The sequence below is a fragment of the Thunnus maccoyii genome, chromosome 8 (genome assembly GCF_910596095.1).
Source record: "Thunnus maccoyii chromosome 8, fThuMac1.1, whole genome shotgun sequence".
Lineage (NCBI taxonomy): Eukaryota > Metazoa > Chordata > Actinopteri > Scombriformes > Scombridae > Thunnus > Thunnus maccoyii.
The window spans coordinates 24,599,133-24,626,742 of NC_056540.1; the positions used below are offsets into that span (position 1 = coordinate 24,599,133).

General features: G+C 39.3%; 1 protein-coding gene across 3 annotated transcripts in view; it reads right to left on the bottom strand.

Moving 5' to 3' along the window:
* Positions 1 to 27,610, bottom strand: part of slit3 (slit homolog 3 (Drosophila)) — a 261,998-nt gene that overhangs the window by 49,880 nt on the left and 184,508 nt on the right. For all 3 annotated transcript variants that reach the window (XM_042418724.1, XM_042418725.1, XM_042418726.1), the window contains 11 exons: positions 25,080 to 25,243; positions 23,798 to 23,942; positions 20,857 to 20,928; positions 19,152 to 19,223; positions 17,599 to 17,670; positions 13,536 to 13,679; positions 12,832 to 12,995; positions 8,901 to 9,051; positions 6,564 to 6,638; positions 5,046 to 5,189; positions 2,770 to 2,913 (listed from right to left, as the gene is read on the bottom strand). In XM_042418724.1, the coding sequence (XP_042274658.1) occupies positions 2,770 to 2,913; positions 5,046 to 5,189; positions 6,564 to 6,638; positions 8,901 to 9,051; positions 12,832 to 12,995; positions 13,536 to 13,679; positions 17,599 to 17,670; positions 19,152 to 19,223; positions 20,857 to 20,928; positions 23,798 to 23,942; positions 25,080 to 25,243 (1,347 nt within the window). The remainder of the gene's footprint in view (positions 1 to 2,769; positions 2,914 to 5,045; positions 5,190 to 6,563; positions 6,639 to 8,900; positions 9,052 to 12,831; positions 12,996 to 13,535; positions 13,680 to 17,598; positions 17,671 to 19,151; positions 19,224 to 20,856; positions 20,929 to 23,797; positions 23,943 to 25,079; positions 25,244 to 27,610) is intronic.

Sequence of the window (27,610 nt, forward strand, 5' to 3'; positions counted from 1 at the left end):
ATGATGCAAACCTTTTTTGATTTTGCCCTCATAAATAAAATATAGGTGCTGCAGTCTCCACAGATTACCATGACCCATGATAAGACTGTGGCTAAAGTGCACAACAATAAAGAAAGCTGAAAAAGGGACACAAAGCAAGAGAGAGAGAGATTTTTAGCAACTTATACAAGGAGCCAATTCCAATTTTGAGATCATAAATTACTCTTTATGAGTGTTGTAATTTCTATGGTACACTGCAAACCACATAGGTACAACTGCTGTTTTCGGTAAGTCATAAACTTGAATACATTTAGATGGAAGACAAAGAGAGGTAGGGTAGAGGCGTAGAGGGGTGGGGAGAGACAGCGAACAAAAGAGAGGCAAAGAGAAAAGGTTATCAGTTATTTCTATTTGTTTTGTAAAGTAAATGAGATACAGAGAATGGGAGAGAAAAGGTGGCAGAGTGAGAGAAATCGTGAAAGAGAAAGAAAAGAAAAAAGGTTATCTGTTCATTTTATTCATTTTTGATCACTTCTCGCTGCATTTTGTTGCTTTTGTAGCTGCTCATGTAATATTTATGCTGAGCCATATTTAAACTGAGAGGGGTGGGATGGCAGGTAGCACCAGCAGCACAAACTGTACTAGACAGACGGTGTACTTAAAGCTGCTTCACGCATCTTCTCTCTTCTGGCACATCCAGGTGACAGTGAGATGTAACTTTTAGAAATTTTTGAAATGTGGGACTTTATCACACAAAAATCCTACAACATGGTGAAAAAGAACTGCGTGCTTATATGATCTTTCTTCTTGTTAGTGGCAAATATTGCTAGAGATGCTCCAAAAAGATATCAATGATTATGTCTTCCATTGCAGTCCCATTTTATGATTTATGTTATGAGACGGATGTAATTTGACCAAAAACTCATGTCTGGTGAAGCTCAATCAAAAGTTTTATAATGGGAAATAAAAATAAAGAAAGGAATATATTGTTCAGTGTATGAAATTATGAAACTTTTGCAGGCAACATTGTAACATTATAAAATCATCAGTTTATGATTTTGTTTGTCAGCTCACAGCTGATGCCTTGAAACACAATTCAGTACAGTAAATTTATTGGTGCTGTTACATTCTATGACAATATAAAGAGTTTACTAAGAACAGAAATGTAGCTTTTTTCTAAAAATGGATAGTAGAAATACAAATGTAATTTTAGCAGTATAGTTGTATATTAGAACACCATATCTCTTAAATGATGATTGTGTGCCTTCAAATTGTGTCTAGAGATGTGTGAGAGACATACTGTCGTTCACCATGTCTACTGTTAAACTAATGAACCTGAATGTTGCTATTTGTGCTGCATTATTAATGGTGTGCTGCTATAGATAGGGACAAGTTATTTGCTTATTTCCTTGTAATGAAATGACCTCACAACCAGGCCTAAGCTAAATCCCTTCCTTCCTTTTTAAGGTGTTAATCTTTTAATTAAATGGACAAACTCTATTGGGAAACAATGCACTAAAAATGTAGACAGACATTAGACATAGTAGGAGAGAACAAGGGAGGAAAATAAAAGGAAAATGAACAAAGAATGTGTTTGTGAGGCTGTAAAAATAAAAACTGTCCATCTTTCTTTAATGCCACCAAATATTCAGGTGTTGAATGCAAAATTAAGGACAGGGATGAAGGAAATATATTATATTTCCATTTGTTTAGCAATAATCACCAGCACTCCCACTGAGCAAACCTTAGTTTATGCAACAATGCATCCATCTATCCGCCCCCCCCCCCCCCCCCCCTCTTTTCCCACTCCTGTTTTCCCACCTTTTCTCCCAAAAGACTCAAGCAGAAACTTGAATCATAGATGACAGGTACATAGCAGGACAGAGAGCAAGAACAAGGCAGAATAAGTGAGGTAGGAATAGATGAAGGAACAGAAAGTGAGAGTAGATTAGGATGTGAGGGGACGTCTTTTTTGGCATGGTACGTCTGTGTGTTCACGGTAGAAAAAAGAAATCAACCTGTAATGTTTTATTGAGCTGATAACATCTATTTTTTACAACCTTCACATATATGGGTGGCCAGAGGACTGAAGAAACACACACACACTCACATACACGCATCTGTCCTGCCTCCTTACCTCCCACTGTCTCCTTCATGACAATAATGTTATGTGGCAGGTTAATAGTTGTCATTACTTTACTTCATGGCAGTTGTTTCTGTACTTCTCTGCACAGACTAAACACCAGTCACCATCTTCACACAAATGAAAACGTACACATGCACACAGACCCACACACTTAAAAGATTATGCCATTCAAGAGTTCCTGTCTTGGTCGCACCAGGTGTGTGCATCTCTTATGTGATGCTCTTATGTGTGTGTGTCCATCTGTGTGTGTGTGTGTCCATCTGTCTGTGTGTGTGCAGATGCTGAAATATATTTAGCTTGATAACAAATGTCCTGGGATCTAGACCAATCTAGTCAATAATGATGGAGAGCATCTGTGAGGAGAACAGTGTCCAGAGAGCAACATGTGTGCAAATGTGTGTATGTGTGCGTATGTGTTGCATGCTAGATAGCTCCCACAGCTTGGCTAGGCTCTGAAAAAAAAATTAGGGGAACAGATACAGAGAGGGAGAGATAAAGACAGAAGCAGAGACAAAGGAGGGGGAGACTTGGCCAGATTTAAAGATGGAGATTGTCACACACGTTGAGAGATAGTGGGAATAATGGTATGGAAATTTTTTAAAAAGCAATAAAAAGAGGGACAAAGGTTGACAGATAAGACTCACATGGTGGACAGGGAGTGCAGGGTGGAGAAAGCTCCTGGGGCGATGCTGGAGATCCTATTGTCATACAGAGACAGCAGGCGAACTGAGCTCAGACCCGTAAACGTAGTGTTGTCAATGCAGGTGATTTGGTTGCTCCGCAGCATTCTGGAAATAAAAATGAAGGGTATTTAGTAAAATAAATGCTAAAAAGTTGCTGTTTGCACATTTAGTTTTACCTTTGGGAGACTAGTCATTAAAGGACAAGACTGGGGTTATTCTATATTTTTCGTATTGTCAACAAATCCCATTAACAGCAAAACCAACAATGCCTTCTTTATTTCTCAATACTTTCCGACTTTCCTACCCTCTCTGTGGCATTCAGCTCCAAGCCTTTTGGCTTCTACAAAGGCGATAGATGTGTAAAAATAGGTCACACATATAGGTTTTTTGTTGTATAAGCTGTTGCTCAAACTGGAATAAATAATGCATTTCTTGCTAACTGAGGATTAAGAAATATTTGGTGCCTGAGTAAGTATTTACAGCAGAATTGGGTCAAAATAAACTACAATTTCCATGTTCTTTGTCCCAGTTCAACATTCTGACTCACTGATGTATGTTTAATAGTTTTTGGACAATAAGCTAGCAGCCTGAATGTATCTCATATTCTCACATATTAACTTAAGTCACTAATAATAACAGTAATTATTGATAACAACTGTGCTAACTGTGTGATTAAATTCAGCAAGCTAGCTGACAAGGTGGTAGTTAAAAGCAAAAATCAGATTCTCACTGAGCTCAAACAAGATTAAAAAAAAACTGACTTTAACTCAGTTGGTGACTTTATCAGTGGCATACATAATTATTTTGATTTTAAAAAATCAGTTTGAAGGTTTCACTTTAGATTGAACATTTCATAATCTTTTCAGCTCACTTAACCACAGCTACAGAGCAGTGAGGTCACATGGTAATGAGGTGGAACCTGATTGGTCCTCCTGTCTACATTTCAAGCACTGACTGGTGCTTTGCTTTATAGCACCAGGTTTTATATTGATTTTTGAGATAGAACCTTTTCTTTTCTCAAATTTCAGAAATATCAGATAGAGATAGATAAGGGAAGAAATGTGGCTAAATAGGCCCTATGTCCTGACTATAAAAATGTATGTATTTTGGGCGGATAAAAAGAGACAAATAAAGAGGATGAAAGAACATATAATGACACGGACAAAAGATAAAACAGGGTAAATTCAAAACAGTCCCCATATGACAACCATGACAGAGTTTGTAATATGACATTAGCCTTTGACATGCTGTCATGTGGGACCAGGCTAACTGAGTTAGTTAGAATTAGCTATCTCTGGGACAGGCTAACCTAGTTAGCAAGGCTATGACTGGAGCATGGAGCCTCTTAACATAATACAGAGACAGCCATGATGCCATTAGAGAGTCATTAGCCAGCATATATATAAACATGATAGCATTAGGTAGTCATTACTGAGCATACACAGACAACATTAGCTCATGACTTTGTACACTATCTTGTAACTCCTAATTGGACACTAGCCTATTTATGGTGGGTGCCTAAATTAGAGGAACAACAATATGCTGTCATTAGCCTTGATTTCAGGGTGAGTGACTAACAGCCTCCTCTTTTTAGTCTGGGACAGAAAAAGTTAATGAAGTCCATCATTAGTCAGTAATAGTAACAAGTCATTGTCTGCATGGTATAAGATGGTTAACAGCTAGCAGTCACAACCATAACAATACTTGCTGGCCAATTTCTTGAGAGATTAGCACCCAGAAAGTAAATTGGACAAGTAATCTACATTCGACGACATGCTGCGTTGCTGTACAGATAGGTTAAGAAGCACTTATTCACATGATTAAAAACATATCCAACATGACTGTTGTTGACCCTGTGAATGACCGTTGTTTTGCCACTACATGTTAGACATGTTTTTAATGCTGTCGCACAGTATATAAGGGCTTTTTTAAACTTAAGTTTAGTGTAATTATGCCGTGTGCTTTGAAGTTTTAAATAATGTGATTCCATTTGTGCATCAGGAGAACTTGCTTTGTTCTTAATGTTGTGCTTTTGCTATAGAAAAACAAGCTTTTACATAATTCAAGCTCATTAGCATTAGCATTCTGCAGAGCGCTGGGAAGAACATTTTAACTTGTGGGAGTTACATGTAGCCTACATGATAACATAATTGTCTGAGTAAGCAGACCACTACTCACATAAATATACTGCTGTACACACACACACGCACACACACACACACTGTTGTAGGCCTTACAGAGTTTTCAGGCCAGTCAGGCCTTTCAACATGCGTCCCTGCAGCCCAGTTAGCTTGTTCCCCGTCAGCAGCAGCTCCAGAACTCCACCCGCCCCATCAAAAGCACCCTCACGGATGTCCCGCAGCTTATTGTTGCTTAAGTTGCTGCAAGAAGAAGAAAGAAATGATGATGAACAGATTTGTTATAGTATTTATATGTAGGTTTACCTGCTCTCTAAGTACAATAAATTCAGGATACATACTCTTTAAAATATATCAATAAACACGACCAGAGGGAAAACTACAAACAAGTACACATGTATACACATATAAACAAAGTGTTAAACACACACGTATACACAGTATTCCCAATTTAATTGTAGTAATCAATCATATCCCTTCAACTAATAAATGTTAACTCTTCTCTCTTTCATCTTAATGTCCTCGTCTTGTACAATAGATTTTCTGATAGGAGACAACAGCTTAAAGCCATCGCTATAACTCACATAGCACACATAGACACATAAAAGTAAATGAGACAAGTGGTCACAGACAACTGAAAATGATTGTTATCTCTCTTCCTTGCACACACACAATGAGGAAAAATTCAAATGAGAAGAGAGCAATGGCCACTGAGACAATAACTTGAGATGATAGCCATCACAACCACTGTGGCTTTCATTCATAGCTAGTTTTGTACTGCTTCTTATCAGCTTCACGGAGGAGAGAAGAAGAGAGGACAGGGGAGAAGGGAAGAGAAGAGGAGAGGAGATGTAGGAGAGACGGAAGGAATTGAGAGAAGGAAAATGGAAATGAGTGCTAGCCAATCTATATCGTCAGTGACACTGCTAGATGGTTAGCAATTTCCTCTCCAATAAATCAACTGCTGGTCTCTGCTCTGTCTTTCTCTATCTCACTCTGACACACACACACACACACACACACACACACACAAAAACTTAGAGTAGGTTGTAGATAAGGACTGACTGTAAATCTGAAGTGAAGGCCCATCTTCTATTTCCATTTAATATTCGCTTCCTCCATGTTTCCCACCCACTCCGTCTTTCTCTCCATCTCTGTCCATCCCTTCCATCCTCTCTCTTGTCTTCAGCCACTCCTTCTCCGCTCATGCCTCGCTCTTGGTCATACCTGTTCTCTCTGCATATTTTTTTTTTCCTCACCTCTGTCTTGTTGTAATCCTTGCTTCTTTATTTTTCCCCTCCTTCCTGATTTTTTTTATTTAACCTCTAGTTTTTCTTGCTTGCATTCATCCATCCCTTCGTTTATCAGCATTATATAAAGGGGGTGGTGGCGGGGTGCTCAATAAGAGACAATGAAATGTGCGTCTAAAACATCCAAACAGATTCTCCTGTGATGAATAAGAAAATCATCCACCTCTTACTGTCTTTACTTCCATTTCAGCGAAAGAATTTGGTGAATATATAAGTAAATAAATAAATAAAACAACAAGCACTTGTAGCCCTAAACATAATAGAAAAAAAAAACCATTAGAAGTGCTTCATTCAAAAGCACACGTACATCTTCTTCAAGTTAGGCAGCTTCCTAAACGTCCCTGCAGCCTCCAGGACAGCGATCTCATTGTCGTTTAACCGCCTACAGAGAGAAAGATAGAGAGAGGGAGTTAGACATTTATTCTTTCATGAAACAAACTGCTTAGAAGTCAACACACACACACAAACATGCACACAAAAACACACACAAAAAAAACAAGATAAAGAGAGACCGCATGTGAGGGAGGAATGACCGTGTGAAGGTTAAGAGGCCTTTAGTGACTGTTGAAGTATTATATGGAACCAGAGGAGGGAGGTTCTTTGCTTAACATATTTTAGAAGAGAAGAGAAGAGTAGGCAATGAATCTTTTCTATGCGGTCATCAATACCCATGCTGCCCTAAGCCAAGGGAAAACTGTTTGAGAGATAGGAAGCTAGACATCTGCTTTATTGAGGCAATTTGTACTAAAAGGGTGCTGATAAAAAGATTGTCTTTGTGTATATGTGTGTGAGTGAGTGTGAATGAGGTAGAGAGACTGAAATTGAGGAAAAGAAAGTGAAAGTTCAGCTAGAGGGGACACTTTCTAATGAGATACAGGGAGATTTAAAAGATGGATCAACTTCGATAAAGCCAAACTGAAATAATGTATTTCAAGTCCAAAGCAGACTGGCGACGACAGGAAAATTAGACTTCTTTTACAGCGGGTTGGAAAATGTAGATGATTTATATTATATTTCTATTTCTAATCTCTTTACCTTGTGATGTAATGCCCTCAATATCAACTCAGAATGTCCTGTACATTTAAAATACAAGTAGGACTCTTCTTTCATACTTATTGTACACCCTCAAGGCCTACAGCATATGTCAAGGATTTTTATGGCAAAGAAAGAAAGAGGCTGAGAGACAGACAGAAGTAAGCAAGAGAGAAAAAAATATAAGCCTTCACTTTGGCCACAACCTCCCCTGATTTCCCCTGATAAGGTAGGTTATGTGGGGCACAACTGGCGGGCTGTGTGTGTGCGTGTGTGTGTTTCTGTGACTGAATGTTTGTAGCTTTCATTGTGTACTTAAGGAAAACGTGGGTAAAAGAGAAAGAGGGTGTCAAAAATAGTGGAAACTTTGATGTGCCCTCTAACTAACCATAAAGGACGAAGTTTATATTTTTGACAAGAAGCACCCTGGGAATGGATATAGAGAATTGGAAGGAGATTTGGAGGATACCAGGGTTCACAGAGAGAAACAGGAGCAGACAGAGAGCGTAGGGGGGGTAATGGTCTGTGGGATTATTAGTTATCTAAAGCGGCAGCCATGGTTGAATTCAACATTATACAACTAACTCATAACCATTCTGCATCTGCAATAATGCTGCAGTGGTCTCTCTCGCTCTGCAGCTATTCTTTTGTACCACAGTGATATGGCAGAAACTGTCACCTAGATTTTAAAGCTGTCACTGATTAGGCACAACTTTGCTTTTGGCTGGATTCCTATTTCCTCTCTGGAAATATTATTGAGCTTATTGAATATTTGATCAAGGTCAAAGCAAAATTAGCGACAACACACTTTTCTTGTGTCATGGGTTTGAATCAGAGAAACATTTCTTGGTCTCCATCATCTGTGTATTTGATGACTTATGAGCAGTTTTTGACCATTTCTGTTTCAAATCACATCACAGCAATCTCATTACATTTAATGTCATGCTTTATTTTCAATACCTCCAATGAATTATGCACAGCTACCCTTCATTTTTCTTTGAAGACATATTATTATAACCTCTTCACCACCATCTTACATACTAACACGCTTATTTCGTCAGTGACTCTAACAGAATCTGAAAATACAAACACTTTTTAAGCTTTCTCACAATCAGATTATGGTATTCCTGTTGCGTGTTATCTGTTACTCCCTTTCCATTTTTCAGCGATAAAATGAATGATCCATGGGACTATTCAGTATTCTAGTGTGAGACCCTTCGCCAGACATCATGATGGCTCCTTTGGGACTTGGAGGGAGATGGAAAAGACTGTTGAGAGGCATTTTGGTCTGGGAGCTAAAAATGAAAAGTGACGTTCATGGTACTGCTCTGAGAGAAGCAGAGAAAGAAAGGCAGACTTACATGTGCATTGTGTGCATTTGTGTATTTTTTTTGCATATATGCAAACCTTCATGCATGTGTTTTTAAGTGTGCATGTGCCTGAAAGTGAAAAACTTCTTGACAGGTCTGTGGCATGTTAAAGGACGGGTGGTGGCGCAGTTTCAGGTTAGAGCAGTATAACACAGCCATGTGTTATACTGCTCAATCTGATATTTCATTATGTCTTTGCATGTGTGTGTTTGTGTGTGTGTGTAAAAATGAAACTGACTTACAGGTCTGTGGTGTGTTCAGGGATGTGTGGAGGTAAACGGGTCAGTTTGAGATTGGAGCAGTCAACAACGGTGCCTTCACAGCGACATTTCTCTGGACATACCAGATCCTGGAAACATTCGCCACTCAGACGGCTGCGATAATCTTCCTGACCTGTAGAAGAGGAACAGAGAGACCAAAAGAGAGACAAAGTGACGTGAGTAGTAGCATTGGAGAGGACAGACAGAAACACGTAGAAAGGGAAGAGAAGGCAGGTAAAATTAAAACAAGAAAGGTAAAAAGAGAGAAGGAAAGAGAGATAAACAACGGGAGACATCAGGGAGACAAAAGATCCAAATAAGAATGAAGATATTCCTATACCTTATAATGAAGAACAACATATTATCCGAATTAATTTACACAAATAGTAAAAAAAGAAGACATGCACATCCTGGTGTAGCCATGTCAGAAGTCTTGCTTCTTCTGCCAGACTATCACTATCTGTCTAAACAGTTTCTTGTTGGAGTTTAATTGTTTGGAAAATTCAACTTTCATTCTAATTTCAGCTGTCAAAGGTTGTAAAACATAATTAACATGGCCAGTCATTTGCAAGATATGAGTGATCGATTCTAAAATGACCCATATCTTCTTCACTTATTAAAAAGAACATGCTGCATTTGCTCCGGCAGCACTGTACTTTAGGGTAGGCACAGGGCTGATGCAGGGAGGGGTAAATCTGCATGACTACCACTGTAAATCACATTAGCAAACAGAGATCCAGGTCGTTTATGGAATCATACTGTAGATAAATGTGGCTTAATCCCGGATGTTTTTGTTTAAGGTGTGCCAGAGACCACTTCTGTTATTTAGATATAATGTGAGCAGATTTATTTATGGCTGGTAGTGGCTTTGGAATAGACCTGGTTTTCATCATGAGGCACTTGTATTTGGACATCACATGCACTCTTTATAGTTCTAACAGTTATTACCGCTTTCTTTTCCCCTCTCTCTCCCTAACCTTGTTTGTTTATTTGTTCTGTCAATTTAACCTTTTCTGGTTTTCACTTCTACCCTATCAGACTGCTCTTATATTGGGACAGACTAATGTTTTTCCTCTTTTTTCTTTCAGTCTGTCTCCACTCTTTCCTGGCACACGCATTTTATGGCTTATCTGCTTTATCTGCTTGTCATTGTCGAACAACTAAAGCCAACCTATTGGGAGGTAATTTGCTATGAACAACCTTCAAATAATGTCTATCTGTGGGGAGAAGTGGCTGGTTAGCTCCTTCCAAAGGCAGATTATGTTGGAATGATGTCTCTGGGCTGCCACAAACCTTGTTGGTTGGCAAAGTGACAGAGAGGAAAGAGCACAGGAGGGAGTAAGGAGTAAAAGAGTGAAGGTATGGAAGGCAGCAAAGAATAGAGGTTGTGGAGTTTGTTTATATACTAAAGGAACAAAATGTTGGTTTGAGTTTTTTTTTAAGTTTCTTCAGTTGGAGCAGAGAAGAGCGAAGGGGTCTGTACAGAGGCGGTGGGATCAGCCATGCTAGTCACTAAAGCATTGCCATGCCATTGGACAATTTTACAGTGGAAGCAGGTGTACAGGTGCAGTCAGACCAGATTTCACCAGACAAAATTTACTCCCGTGGTGTTGCGAAAAATAGTTGGAACAGGAAATAGTTGGGTAAAGTTGCAGGAACTAGTGTAGCTACATGGCAAACAACAACAGTCTACCATATTGTAAATTGTACAGTTTCTTATCAAGCACGTTTTTATCATTAACCTCTATCGTTGTCCTCACTACTGCTTGGCTGTAGTGGGAGGTCAATAAGAAGTCAACCCGATCCTCTCCCTCATGTTGGTTGGACAAAGGACAGATTTCAATGTCAATGCCAATCAGACTGAACTTGCAAATGGAAGCAAACATGTCTCCCCCTATTCTTAATCAAACTGAATAGGGAGCAAAATCCTTTTTGACTGCACCTTAACAAGCATTTCTCTTATGTGGTTTACTCCACAAAAATATGTCAATCCAAAGAAAACAACAATAAGGAAAAAGTAGGAGCGTCTGTTGAGAAAAGCTCAAATTATTGCCGGCAGTTGAGCATTCATGGTGTTTCTAAATTGCTATTCATTACTAATTGACATATTCTGATTCACTGACGTCCATTTATTTCAACTGCAGTTAGAGTCCCATGTATCAGAAACCCCTCACATTAAGGCAAACGAACATAAAGCAACCCTTAATTTCTGCTCCAAGGCATGTGATTGGCTGGGGGAGGCAGGTGGGTGTGTGCTAGGCGGTCCCTGGCGCTTGACGGAACCATGTGATGTCACAATAGGCGGGGCCACATGGTTAGATCAAGCACAAGAGACAGCTGCACGAACCAATCAGAATGCAGGTCCACACAGGAGGAAGGCGGAGCAACAGAGAGCTGCACCAGTCAGTCAGGGGCAGGGTCCATACAGGATAGGAGAGGCAACAGACAGCTGCAGATCCATACAGGAAGGGGGGGCGGGACCAGAGAACTGCCCACCAATAGCGAAAATATCCAGACACGTCCAGAGAGGAAGAGGAGATGCAAGGAGAGGCATGGGACTGCAGTGAGGAAGGGCTGAAGCAAAGAGGAGAGCCATAACCAGCTTTAGGAGCATTTGTAATCTAGTTATCTTTAATAGCTCTATGGGCAGAGCACTAACATTAGGGACTTGCTGACACCACTGAGACCTTCCATGCTAAAAATGCACCACATGTCCTCATGATGCAGCAAAGCACTTTGGATAAAAGGCTTCAACATTTAATGGTATGGGTTATGCTATTTTTTGTGTGCCAAAGTTAGGCTGGGACACACCGTTTTAGAGAGAAGAGGGGGTGAAAATCTCATGTCTCCAAATAGCCTGGAAGTCTTTAGTCTGCACACTTTTTTTACTGCTTTAGTGCTTGTGCTTAGTGTTTTTTGGATTTTCAGTTTTTCTGTCTTTTCTCTCTCTTTTTCTCTATGTGCCACAGTCCTAAGACAACCAGACATCTATGATGAAAGGTGACAACTTGATAACACAAATGAAATACTTATATATACCACCAATTTTGTTGGACATCTATGAAGGTCATTCTAAAAAATACATAATATCCTTAATAATATCAAATCATGTATGCTATTAAATTGGGCTGCTTATTAAATGAATATAAAGTGGCCTCCTCCAGAGAGTTCATTCAAATTTCCTCTTCTGATACATTCTGTATATGATAATCTTTATTAGTACAATCCAATTTAGTATACAGTTAAGGTGCACAACAGGTGAATGCTGGGACTACAGTAGCAACACTAAACTGCCTTGTAAACCAATGATTCGCTTGCAGCCACCATTTGAACAAAACTCGAGTAGCTTGTAAATGTCTGTAAGGAGATATTAAAATTAATTTTCCAGTGAGCCCAAAAAACGGCATAACATTTAAATCAGGGAAAGCAAACTGAAGAGCCACTGCAGAAAGGCACTGAGGATGTCAAGTGTATATAGTCAAACACACATGCGCCGATACGCACACAACTTTACACATTCGCACAAGTGGGCGATCACAGTCTATGCCCGCCCGGTCCCTGCTGAGTTAGTTATTGTGCTGCTTCAGTATACTGAATTGGTCTGTGCTGTAATTAGTGAGACCCATGGCTCATATCAAAGGATATAACAGTAATGCAATACTACCGCAGAGAGAAATAGAGAATACTTGATGTGTGTGCTTGTGTGTGTGTTTTAGTAAACACATCAATTTCAGTTTCTATGTTCACACATAAACCAACATAGGTCTTCCTAATGTTTAACCTGTACATCTTGACATTTTATCTTTGAACTGATCAGTCTTTATTAACCTTCAGAGGTGACCCCCTGCATGTTTGTGTGTGTGTGTGTGTGTGTGTGTGTGTGTGTGTGTGTGTGTGTGAACTCATCCCCTACCTGTGCACCTGAACTTCTTGCCTTTAACTTGGCTGATACGTTTATTGGCCAGCCTTCTGGGGTGGCTGCAGCGTGCTCCACTGGTCTCAATGGGGTTGTCAAACAGGTAGTCAGCCAGCCACTTCAGGTGACAGTCACACATGAAGGGATTCTGGGCCAGATGACTACGAGTGAGAGAAAGAGAAAGAGAGAGAAAGTTACAGTCGCCTCAGTTGTCATACAGTATGTTATAGTAGTACTCCACAATATTTTTTTAATTTAATTCTTTTCATCACCGATTTCCATCACTGATAATCCTGCTTCAATCAAAATCCATCAAAGCTTTTAAATTATCTGCTGTAAATCTCTAGTGACTGGTATGTATTTCCTTGGAGAAATCCTTGAGTGTACAGGGAGTGATGTATTTTATGTCTCAAGTATGACAGAGATTAGTTTTGAATAAACAGAACTCATGGAGTGGAAGCCTCTGTTGAGCACCATATGCAAAAACTTAAAATTGATTTTCTCTACACACTGTTAAACATTGTAGTGATTAATGTATAATATGAAATATGTTCCCCCCCGTTCCTCTCTCTCTTTTTTTAAATCATGTTTTAATGTCATCATGTAATGAAACCTGGGTTAATAAACATACACCAGTGGACGGAAATGCAATCAAAACTGCACATCACTTAAGATCCTAAAAGTGCACTGTAAATACTTACAGAGTCTTGATGGAGCGTAGAGGGGTGAAAAGTCCTTTGCTGATCGTTTGGAGTTTGTTGTCATACAGTGATAGCAGGTTGAGGTTCTGTAGGTCTTGGAAGGTGTTGACTCTCAGACAGTTGATTTTGTTGGCATTCAGTAGCCTGATACACAAAAGAGACCTGATCACCATTTGTTTTTTATCTGTATTTGTTTTACTTATTTAGCTTTACTATCACTGTACCCAAGACAAACAGAAGATAAAACCGTATGCAGATAATGATATCATTTATTTTGGTCAGGTCATAAATACATTTCTGCTGCAAAACCACAACTTTTCCCCCTGTTCCCCCCTAAAACCTCTCCACACAGTCATGATTATATTTTTTCTGGCTGTGACAGATAAATCTGAAAATTATGGTTTTATATGTTTTCACTTTCTCTTTTGGAGCAGGAGGGGGATATCTATTGTTGGGTAGAAGTGTAATATCTTGTTTTGATGGGAGAGACAGATGGTGAGGGTTTTAAAGGAAGGAGGAAGAGAAGAGATAGAATAATGGAGATAGGATGGAGGAAATAATGGAGTGAGACAGAGAGGGGACAGGTGAAAATTTAATTTGGAGTGACACAGATATACATTTAAACGAAAGAAGCTGACAGCCAAAATGGAGGGGAGAGAGAGACTGGGGAATGAGAAATGCGACACAGGGATTAGGTAAATGACAGGAAAGGTTTGCTCCCCCCTTCCCTCCATCTCTCCGTCCTTTCATACCTGCACTTCATTCATAAAGCCAAGCTGACAGGTTTTTTCTCTGTATTTCTATAATTCTTGCTTCTTGTCTGTCTCATTCTCCATCTTTTAGCTCTTTTCTCACACAAACACTTTTCTTCCTTTCTTTGTCCTTCTCACTACTCATTCTCTTTCCATTATTTGTCTGACAGGTGACTAACTCGAAGCTAGGTACAACAGCTCAGTTTAATCATTTCAAGTCATCCTAACGAGCACCAATACTGGTGCAGCACAGTATATTAAAAACACAAATATTAAAAGACACACATACGCACTCACAGGCAGATGCACGCATGCACATGCTGCTCTGCGACATATCCACGCCTCATTAGGCAGCTCACTGGGGGAACTAATTACTTGAAACTGCACCACTAAAATAAAGCAGCACAGACAATATAAACAGCAGACTGGTAGCTATACAAAGCCATAAACACATTTTTGTCATCAAAGGTTGATATGCTGCTTGATTCATCAATGAAAGCTAATATATAATTTATAATTATTATACTACATGGGAAAATAACATCATCTTGATATTCCTGACAAACTGACTGACTTTGGAGATGGGATGTGTTTTTTAGTCAGTGGCGAAATATTAAAAGACATATTCCCTCCTTATGCCTGCTGAGTGAGCACCAACACCCGCAGGCAGCATCTTTATGAGATTGACCAATGATATGGCAAGACGGAAATCTTAACTAATTATTTATTCATTCATTGATTGAATCAGTCCCAAATTCACAGAAACACACATGGTCTTAAATGAAAAAACTTAATCCAGCACATGCATGTATTCACAAATATTAAGCAGTGTTTTTGTGTTTTACATTTTGTAGCTGCAGTGTCAAGATAAGGTCTGAGGGAATGCTTCACCAATTGGGGGTGCTAAATGTTAATGATGTCACATCAGATTTACTTAGACATGAAAACATAAATTTCACATCTCTCTCAGGTTGTCTTTGCTCTTTTTTCTTCTATTTCCTTCGTTTCCCTTTGTCTCCATCTTTCTTCCATGTTACACACTCTATCCAACCATCCATTCATTTATCTATCCACCCCCTATACCCCCTGCACCCATCTCTCTGCCTCTGAATATACACCTTGCATCCCAATGATCCACCTAAGCCTGTAAAAGGTGTTTGTGGGTTAGATTTACTCATCCTCATTCTCTTTGCTTCGCTTCACTTTACGATGGAAAAGCCCAGAACGTTAACTGTTTCTGCAGTGGACTGCGGCATTTGCAAGGACCATATGCCACATACAGTACCAATGTAGCCATAATAGGAGTCAGTTTTTAGAGCATGCTGAACTACTGCTGATCACTAATGATCATTTAAGAAAGACTTTTATGCAGACACACAATGCAGGACAGATGGAGCATTAATGCACGAAGAGGGGATTCTGTTGTAGCTGCTACAGTGTCAGTGATTATTACCAAGATTTGTCCCTGTGATTGTGGGTGAAATGCCTGATGCTCTCTTCCTCATGACATTTCTACCATATATTAAAGCAATAAGGACCTATAACATTATCTTTGGCTTTGATTAGGGAGCAAAGGTAATGTACTGTAGATATGACTTACTGGTGCCAAATCACCAAATCATCTTAATCAGGAATATCAAGTACAAGGCTAAATGTAAATGCAGTCAAACCTACTCATTATACTGCCTCCATTTGAGCTGATATATTAGTGCAAGATTAAAGGATGCATGCATGCATGTAAATTCTTATAAATAACTTCCTCCCACTATCAAAACTTCCCTTCGGGGCCAAGGTCTTGGAAAAAATAGTTGCTGGGCAGATTATATGAATGGCAATGGGCACTTTGATAAATTTCAGCCAGGTTTTAGGGCGGGTCAAAGCAATGAGACAGCACTTCTTAGAGGTCATAATGATATTCTTTTAGCAGCTGACAATGGCCAAACATCTGTTTTATTGCTTTTAGATCTTACTGCATCTTTTGATACAGTCGACCATGTGACTTTAATTGAATGTCATAAACACTGGGTTGGCATATCAAGTACAGTTTTAGATTGGTTTTATTCCTATCTTTCTAATAGGAAATTCTGTGTGGCCATTGGTGACTATAAATCCTCCACCTCCCATTTCTGCTATGGAGTGCCTCAAGTCTCAGTCCTTGGCCCTTTATTATTCTCCATTTATACTGTATGTTACCTCTAGGTCAAATCTTTCATAAATACAACATCAGTTTGCATTTTGATGCGGACGACTCCCCGATTTATTTCTCGTTAGACTCCAACAACACAACTGGTCAAAATATAATCCTGTTTTATAGATGTTAAAAACCAGCTCTCTCAAAACTTTCTTCCGTTAAACTCAATTCTCCTCTCACTTAGGTTTTCTATCCTGTTGCATCAAAACCCAGTGTAGAAATCTGGGTGTTATCTTTGATAACAAACTTAACTTTGATCAACACATTCAATCGTGCTTTCTGAAACTTCGTGATATCTCAAAAATTATACATTTTATATATTTTTTTTATCCGCTAAGAATCTGGAAACTGTCATCCATGCTTTCATTACTTCCTGTTTAGACTATTGTAATGCGCTGTATTCCTGTCTCACTCAATACAACCTCTCCACACTTCAACTAGTTCAAAATCCTGCAGCAAGACTACTCACAAAATCCAATAGAAGAGTTCACATAATGCCTATTTCAGCATCTCTACACTGGTTACCTGTACGTTTTAGAATTGATTTTAAAATTTCAATGATTGCTTTTAAAGCACATTTGGGGTTGGCCCCTGATTATATCACTGGTTTACTAATCCCTTACGAGCCTGAATGCAGCCTTGTCGTTATTACTATATCAATTTTACTTTTATTTATGATTTATCTAGTAATTTCTCTTGTTTTTATGTCTTAATAAAGCACTTTGTTACTTGTTTTTGAATAAATAATTAACTTTTGACATAACATGAGTATATGCTACTACATTTTCATACTTATTTGTATATTTTCAGCAACATTGAAATGACTTGCAGGCATTGTGAAATCAGTCTTATAAATTACGCCACACTCCATCATTTTCCTTGTTCATACATCAACTGCAATAAGGTGATGTATGATTAGCAATAATGTTGCTACTGGGTCTGAATCTTTCCTAAAAGGAACTGAGCTTGAACCAGACTGTTACAAATCCAACAATACAGTGTTTTCTGGGTAGTTCATCCAGTGTTCGAGTGAGATATTCTTTTGTTTTCTGAATAATGTATTGCATCGTTGTCCCAAGAGACCACACACATAACAACAGACCACACAGACAGTACTTACAGTAGCTGCAGGGAAACCAGTCCATCAAACAATCCCTTGGGCAGCTCAGTGATCTTGTTGCCGTACAACACCCTGCACAGAACAGTCAAAATGATATCATTTAGGTTACAGTATTTACAAGTCTCTCCCTACATGTCAAGACCTATTTAGTCTGCAGCCAGTTTTGTGGACATCATGCCTGTTCTAATCAGACACTAGAGAGGGGCACCGCTCTGCATTCACAAGTTGTGGCAGCTCATGATATCTTATCCAGTAAAGTGTTTTTAAAAAATGAAAATAACATTTTAATTGTAATCTTTCAGCTGATGTTGTTAGTAAGAACAGCATTCACTGAGTGAGCAGTTAGTGCTTTATTGTCTTTTTGATATGACTTGTATCTCTTCATAGTTGGCCTCTCTAAATATGATCGCCACCGTGAATCATTTTCAGGGTAATTTGCAGTATTATGTTTTCTTATTCATATCCAACCATTTGGACTGCTGAATATCACAGTTTAATGTGGAGTGGTGGGATTAGTTTGCAAAGTGCTTACTTGTGCATTTCCATCTAAATCAGAAACTGCAATTAGCAAATTTTGATGTCTCCATTTAAATTTTTGTCAGTATGTAATGACAATGTGTTGTCATATGAAGCATGTCAACTAAAAGTAGCAAGGCATGATACAAAACCATTATACATGACAATGTAAACAACATGTCTTTTGTTACTAGTGTATTGCCTTGCCTAACCCATCCTCCATAAAAATTCATTACTGACATTCAGCTCTCCTAAAAATGAGGAAGATCCTCAGTACATCTGCTCAGAGTGAAAAAGCCATCACTCTCACCAGTTGTAAAAACTATTTCTGTGAGAGGAGCTGAAGGAGTGTTATACTCAGAGACAAAAAGTTGCCCATTTCCACAGCAAAGCAGTTCTTAATGTTTTTGTCAGGTTATAAAAAGCATACAGAGCTCAGTCATTTAGGCACTAAGGCTTTTCTCACTCTGCACAATGTTTTGGACCATTTATCTCATTTGACTGTCAAAAACTGAAATTATGTTTGAGGTGTAATTCCCATCACAGATGCAGCCATTCGATTCACTTGAGCAATTTCAAATTTTGCTACATCATGCCTCAGCTGGCCTCTACTGCAGAAGCCATGTCTTTTAGTGACATTCTTGTTCAACCGACTCGGCTGTGTGTGTGTGTTTGCGCATGTGTTCAGTCTTAACACCCAGTAGAGTTCACCTTGTCTGCCCCTTCTTGTCTGTCTGTCTCATTTTCATGCTCCAGATTGATTCAAATTAAACTGTCCTTCATGTTCTTATCACATTCACCCTCAAAGACACACACATAAACTGAGTGATTACACACACGTACAATTACACAAACACACACACACACAAATACAAAGACACACATGCAGCACAAACGCACACTCTGCAGCATTGTGTTCCAGTTGTCAACAACGGCTGCGACAACATTTTTATTTGCTAAATGTCTGGAAACGCAATTACCTTCCTGTCTGAATATGTGTGTGTATGTGTGTGTGTGTGTGTGTGTGCCATACTTACAGTGAGGTGAGTGAGCGAAGGCCGCTGAAAGCATCAGCTGCAATGTCAGAAATCTGGTTCTTGCTCAAGTCACTGGGGGAGAGAGAGGGGAATAGATAAGTGCATTACTGTAATACACAGTAATGGGGTTCATTCTGTGTGAATGTCCTAGAACTGTCTGACAAATGATCATGAGAGAATACATCAGCAGAGGTCAAGGCAAGGGGACAGAAGTAAAAAAAAAAAAAAAAAAAGTAAGAGGGGCTGAATGTGTAAGTAAATGAGGAAGAGAGAGAGAGAGAGCTTAGTGGACAGAGATGGAATGAAGTGAAGCGACAGAAGAGAGAGAAAGAAACTAGAAGTGGTGGCATGTTAAGTGCAGTTCATGTCATTCACTTCCACCGCTGTAAGATATATTATTTAACACTTCGTCGGGGTGAGGTTAAAACTCCATCTGTGTGTGCGCGAGTGTGCGTATGTGTAGGTGGGTAGGTGAATGGATAACCTTACAACCTTGCACAAGTCTGCAAGTCTGGCATTTTCAGGCATTTTCAGGCATTTGCATGATAAGGACATTTTTCACCAGTGAGCTTTATGTCTGTGGGTGTGTGTGAAAGAGACAAGAAGAGATGAATTACCTGAGAGTGTGTGTGAGTATGTGCTAGTGTGGACTTCAGATGAGAGTCTACTTTTTGACTTCGGTACTATAGCTAGTAACACAGTCTGTAAATGTAACTGATTATATGTTACTATTAATTAAAGTTCTAGATTCAAGCCATTTTCTGTTGCTGAGGTACATGAAGCTCTATTAAAAGTAAGTACAAGGAAACATGACAGTCCTGATTATTCAGATCCCTATTTTTCTGTACATTGCATTGATTTAATCCTTGAATATATTTTCAACGTTTCCCTATTTGTTAAGAAAAAACATTTAAAAAACCTGAAGGTCGGCAGATGTGACTCTTAAAAGTGGAGACCTCACATCTAAATAATTACAGGAGCATTTATCACTTGTCAGTGCTGGTTATAGTCCTTCTAGACTTAAACTTAAAGTGTTCTAGTGATCATTTCAAAGCCCATTTTGTCCGACTATGAGTTTCCATCCAGAAAGCAAAGGAGCATGATTTCTGCTGCTATGAAGATTGTGAATTATATTATTGAAGCTCCAGTGAGGGACCAAGGCCATTCAGCCTTATTTATTGATTTGTTTAAAGCCTTTGACACAATTAATCATTCTCTGCTAAGGCAGATTAACATATGAATGTCTGACTAAGAAGTATATTGATTTAAAATTTTTCTCAGGCAAGACTGTGAATGTGTGACAGTCAATGGGCTCAGCTTATGCTGGCTTACTGTAAATAACTGTTTACAGGAGTGCCCCAAGGTTCTATACTTGATCTGCTTTTTTTCTGTTCACATAAATGATTTAGGAGTATAATGCACATGAAACTTGTACTCATTGTTTTGCAGATGATACAATTGTTGTAGTTGACCTCAACTGGACTTAAGTGGTTAAATTAATGCATACATAAATACAATAATGCATGCATGTGTGGTGTCAGTAAAATGCGATTGCCACTAAGGTTTTCATGTGAGCTCCAGTTCACATGTTCATGAATATCAGTGCGTGCATGTACGTTTATTTTTTGTGTGCATCCACATGCATGTGTGTGTGTGTGTTTGAGAGTGTTTGAGTGTGTACACAGTTTTATCCAGACAGACTTACATCCTCTTAAGCTTCTTGTAGGCAGTAAAAGCTCCTGCTGGGACACTTTTAATCAAGTTCTGCTCCAAACGACTGGAGAGGGAGAGAGAGAGAGAGAGAGAGAAGGGAGAGGGTGAGAAAAAGAGGAAGTTAGATCATCTTTAACAAGCGTTTATAATTAGAAATGCACATTCATCCTAAAACATATAAAGACATTTTGAAAACACCTTAAACAGCATGTCATGCATATGCTAATAAATCTGTGTTTCATTTCACCAAGGATTGAAAAATCTTAAGTTATCATAAAGTTCTGTTTACCTCACAACCTCAGCCAAGCACGAGTGCACACAAAGTTCAAAAGGTGGCTGCTCCAATCAACATCTACACAATATTTCTGCAGGACGGTTTGTGCTTTGTAGCAGAGGTTTGGCCAAGGTCACTCAGTGTGAAATGTTGATGCAAGTTTTTGCAGCTCAGCAGTAATAAACTTACATGGGACTGGCCTTCTGATTTTATGACAAGGACAGAAACCAAACCCCGGGTTGCTGACCACAATTCATGTTTAGTTTGCGAGACTCTGGCTGAGTGATGTACATAAACATTTCCAATGGAAAAGAGTATGAAAACAAACTAACTGCCTTTTGTCAAACTTGCTGTCACTCAAGTACAGGTTTTATTATACAATTTACATGCAGAGCAAGTGCTGTGTAACTGGCAGCAGAACATGGATAATTTTAATTTTCCAATCATAATTTCTAATATTTTTATTTGAACCTTCTATAAATTCCTTTGATGGAACCCTAACACTCTTTTCTTCAGATGCAATTGACTGTATTATACAGGGCCAAAGAGAATTTATTACATCTTTTTCTAAGGAAGACTGCAGACTAATTACACCATACTGGTAGTATTACTCTATTGTCATGTGGGGAGCCATCAGAACTAGACACAAAGCCCACATTTGGAGAAATGTACTGTACTTTAGTTTATCCACTCTTGATGGTTTCGGCAACACATTCATGTTGCTCATTTATTCTTCATGTCTCCTTGTTGGTGTGGTGAGAAGGAGGGATGGAAGTAGGAAAGTAAAGGAGGCAAAGAAGGAGAGGAGAAGAGAAGAGAAGAAAGAAAGTAAAAGGGTATTAAAAATGAGGTAAAAAAAAAAGAATAGAAAGAGAGGACAAAAGGTGAGAAGCGGAATCAGATGAGGGGAGTGAAAGGAGGACAGCAAAGGAGAAATCAGAGGAGTGGAAAAGTGTGGACAACAGGGGAAAGGAAAGGAAAAATCAGAGGAGGAGAGGAGGATACACTGAGGTCCCAAGGCCAGCCACAGGGTCAGCTGTCAGAATGATAAATGGGAACTAATCCACCCTTCTTCTTCTTCTTCTTCTTCTCTTCCTCCTCCTCTTCAGCCCCCACCCTATCCTGCTCTTGACCTCCACTCTCCATCCCTCTCTTATCCTATCTGTTCACCTCTCCCTTGGTATCTATCTATCTATCTATCTGTCTGTCTATCACAGCATCACCGTTTGCCTGTAATCACACTCACCTTGCAACTAATGCAACCAATATATTTCATGATATGGACTCAAAGCCAAGTTTTGATCACATTTGCCAGGATTAAATGCAATTTGTTTGAATTTATTGCACCAATTTCAGATTGCTACCCAGGAACTGTTTTTAAAATGAAACACTTACGTGGCCCTGGCTTTGAACAACGCTTACAGGTCCCTGTTTCTTGGCTTATATCCCTCTCTAAATTTTGGCATCTCATGCCCCTGGCAACAAACAACACCTTATTTCGACTATGGGGTCAAAATAAATCAAGGGTGTACAGATATTGACAAAGACAATCTGCACACACAACAAGTTACAAATTATATCTGGGGGCAGTAAAACAAGGTTGAGACAAAGACACTTAGAGGCTCAATATCAAAGGATGTATTAAAGGGAAGACATTTTAGAAGGCGATATAAAAAATCCATACGGTGAGGAGGCGATTAAACGATAACTGAAACAGGAGATGGGTTTGGCAGGTGAGCATGAACACAACAGGCTGAATGTGCACCTACATACACACACTGATGGAAGCTCATTCACACATTTCTGTTAATGGTCTGATGAAGTTGAACGCCCTGAGACAAAACTGTTTTGTTAAATTTCTTTATAAATATATTTGACTTGAAGAGACAGATTTACACACATGCTTGGAAGTGCACAGTTGCATATTGTATATACGTATGTGCATACTCACACACACATGCGCACACACATTTGGCAGTGGTCCATGCCACCAGCATGCAGAAAGATGACTTTGTCCCTATTGGAGGACTGACAATACATCATCCTATTATAGTCTATTGTTTCTGGCTGCAGCAACAACATTTATTATTATGGATCCAATGCTAATTTTGTGTGTCAGTATGTATGTGTGTGTGTGTGACCTAGAGATTTCATCAGATATGTTTTGGTGCCTCTGAGCCAAACAGAATGTGTGTATGTGTGACCGACCAAGACTGTGTTTACAGTGCCCAAGTACGTACTTTGTTTGTGAAAACAAAACTGGTGTGTTTGCTTATATTCATGTGTATTGGTGTGTGTGTGTGTGTGTGTGTGAATCTATTACTTATGCTGGGGAGGTATAGCGGTATCGGTGTAGCATTGCGGGGGAGAATTGCTCCTTTACTCACAGAGCAATCAACCAGCTGTCTTCTCTACAAACAAACAGTGTACAGCGATCAATACGGATATCAAACACGTCCCACTGTGGTGTGTGTGTGTGTGTGTGTTTGTGAGAGGAGGCAAAGTGTATGAGTGTTTAAAAGAAAAAGTTTAGCTGCAATCTAAAACAAGATACTACTGCAAAACTCAAACTGTTACACTGTGCAAAAAAGTATTAAAAGGATTTTGTGTTTTATATTAAGTCAAATGATGACATTCAAATAAAGTAGAGCAGTCTTACATCTCCACAATGCCCTCTGGGAGGTTGGCTGGTATTTCAGTGAGGCCTTTGCGTCGGCAGTCCACTATGTTGTTGTTGCAGCTACAGCTGGGTGGACATACAGCTACCTGAGGTACACAAGTCCTCGACTCTGTCTGGGCTGGACCTGTAGACAGAATACAGAATGCAAAATACAGATATCAGATTCAGAAAATATTGAACAGATATTGGCTCTTCTTTAAAGATGAGACAGTGATTGATCATGTGGTCCATACAGGTATCTACAGGTGGACTGTAAATACATTTACACTTTTACCACTTCTGCAATCACATTTTATTTTTTACTCCTACAAGTGTTTAAAAAGTTTTTTTTTTATTATTTGATCCCAATCTCTCAATGAGACTAATGAGATTAGTCTCAGTTTCAGTTCATTCCAGTATGAGCAGGAGGACAAGTATGGACAGGTAAGGATGGTATTACGGAAACATACTGTAGAGAGAGACAATTATGAAAAAGTGAGACGGAGAGAAGAAAGAAAGAAGAGATAAATACAAGTCTGTTATTGACATCTATACAGTAAGGAAGAGGAACGGAGAAATGTGCAGTAAGATGTAGTCTGGTTTGGAGCATGTAGGCTGAAAAGATTAGACTAAAGGCTAATAAAGAGAGGGCAGTCTGACAGTCGATTAGCACTGAGAGCTGAATCAGAGGCCTATAAAGACTGACTATACTATCCGCAGCTGATAACACTACTGCTCTTATATTGGCCTTTTAGCTGATTACACACTCTACAAGGTGTAATTCTTTCAGTGTTATAAAGTCAACGCTGAGCTGTCTTTAGACGATAACAATACTGCCTGTAATAATGGCTTTAAGGTTTATTACGCCCTCTATATTGTATATCTTTATGTCAAAGAGTCTTTACTGTCAACAGCATGAAATTCCTTTGTGAACTTCTTGCTGACACCACCATCTAAAGTATTTCTTATTTATATCAACTGTCAAATTTTAAGTGGCACATTACTTTTTGATGTTGGATTTCATGTCTCAATATGAGCTGCAATGGAGCTGAAACTGGTGGCTTTGCTTCAAAAATGTTTTTTTAGTTGTTTTTTTTTGCACGGTTAAAAAAAATGTTGGGTAAAACTAAAATAGGTATTGGGTTTTTTAATTACCACCTTCACATAATAGATTCACATCATCACTTCCTGTGATAACAAGGATACTGTGCATAGAAAGTGCTAAAGTTCTGTAATATATGAATCAAATCTTGCATGTGTATCTATGTCAGTGTCAACTCACCATTGCAGACAAAATCCTTCTTCTGCACATCTGGGACATTAAGGCCCCTCATGTGGGCGGGGGCCATGCACTGGGTGAAGGGAGCCAAGCCCCGCCTTGCTCTGAGCCAATCAGAGAGCCAGGACAGGTGACAATCACAGTGAAGGTTGTTGGAGTGCAGACGACTGAGAGAGATGGAGGAAGACATTCGTTATTTATAAGATCCAAAACCAAGAAAAAATGAACACAATTAACTCTAGATTTTGTGAAGCTAAACTGAGCACATCAGCTCAGTGAGAGCAAAAGTATTTGAGCCTGCTTTCAAAAAGGTTCTGTTTTTCACACAGCTCGCATCCTTGGCCAGGATCAAGAGGGGCCGTTGCTTGTACGGCACACACACACACACACACAGGCACTCACACACAAAGACACAGAGTAATGTCCTCAGCTCTCATTTCCCAACGGTCTTTGACAATATGACTCCCTTTAGAGAGGGGACACATGCGGCTGAATCACAATCTATTCTGACAGACAGGGAGAAACTGAGACAGAAAAGGGAGGACAGAGACAGAGAGAGAGAGGAAGAAAATTCAAAAGAAAGACAACGAATGAAGAAAGGTGAGAAACGAATCGCACAATATGAAAAGAGTGGACACAGATACAGAAAACAAGAAAATAAAGAGGGAAACTTAATCACAGAATGAGCAAAAGGATAAAGAGAGGAGCAAATAAATGAAACATGACAGATATTTGTTATTTATTTCGAATATTTCTGGTCATTTTTGCTTGATTTTCATAGAGGTTAACTGAGAGTGACAGATGAGACTAGAAGATCCAGCCACCCCAAGATAAAGATATTATTTTGAAGAGTCAGTTCACCCAAATTACTAAAATGCGTATATTCTATCTTCCCTCTTGTGGTACCATTCTGTTGGTTTCGGTTTTATGTGCCCAGGTTTTAGATATCTGTATCTTAGACTTCTCCCTCATCTTCAGTAGCATGAAGGTGTGTGAAATTCTGTTTGTGGTGGTCACAGCTTTTTGAAGACCTACATTTGAAAAACTCAACAGCAACTTGTTATTCCAGAACCAATGTTACTGTTGCTGTGGATAATCGACAGACCACACAATAGTTTTCATACAGGGACTGTTTCTTTTGTAGAAAGTAATGCAAATCCCTGTTATCCCTGGATATCTTGAATTCTGAGCAAATGAACCAAAACTACATGCATGGACAAATACCACTAGAGGCAGAGTAAGTGAGAAAATATGATTATTTGTAAATGTGTTAACAACATTTTACACAAGTCACTTCATTGTGTGCATGCAAACTAAATGATAAAGACCATTCTCTCATCGGATGATGTCACTGAAACTCTTTTACAAAAGAAGCTGGTGAGAAGTTTAATCGCAAAATGTATAATTGAAGTGACATTTTCACACTTATAGCATTTATTAAAAGGTAATGCTCAATCTAGAACGTGTCAAGTGATGTTTCACAGAGCTGAGACTCTCTACAGGCTGTACTGGCTGGAGTTGACACCTTAAGAGAGAGAGACAGAGACAGAGACAGAGAGAGAGAGAGAGAGAGAGAGAGACGAGGAGGAGGAGGGCGGATGAACAGCAGAATGTCTTGTCAGCGTATTATATGCCAGCCGGGATATCTAGCCTTTCAGAAGACAGGCCTCCCTTTGTAATAAAGCAGAGGACAAATCCTGTTATGGAACAGAGATGGGCTCATTGATGCTAGCAGCGGGGGCAGTGGGTTTTAATACCGCTCTCCCATTATAAATCCAGTTTATAGTCAAACCCCCGCCTGGAGATAGCCACGTCCTGGCCCACCCCCGGCTCAGCCTTAATTACTGACAAGTAGGATTAAAACACAGGGGAGAATGGGAACAGGCAGGGGGTATGGAGAAAGTGCTGTGTTTGTGTGTGTGTGTGTGTGCGGACTGTATTTGTGTGTGGCTGTGAGTCAGTGTGATAGGGTTTGTTGTGCTTATTGGTTGCGGGTGACTAAGGGCATTGTGCATGGTGTTTCTGTGAATGTGTGTGTGTTTGGTATGGACGTGTGTGTGTCTGTCTCTACACATGTATATTCTCAGTATTTGCTCCCGAGGGTAACTGGGCACATCTTTAGCACAGTTAACTACACACACACTGATAGAAGCAGTAGGACTTCTAAACTTTTCATTGGTTCGAGTTTCTGAATGAGAGACACCATGAGGCGATATCATTACTGCTAATAGAATAGATGGATACCGCAGAAAAGGAGAGAGACAGAGGGAAGAAGATGATAGAAAGAGATGGATGCATAAAGAGAGAGAGACTGAGACAAAAAACAGACCGAACTAAATATGTTTAAAATCAATGATATGAAGAAATAACATACTGAGGTGGCAGGTGAGTTAAGCCTTTTCATTTAGACTCCTCCAAGAAGTTCCCAAACACACAGACAAACGCACACACACACACACACACACACACTTCTTGAACTTCCCCGCTAATGAAATCAGGGACATCTCTAAACATCTGATTGAATGAGTCGTTTT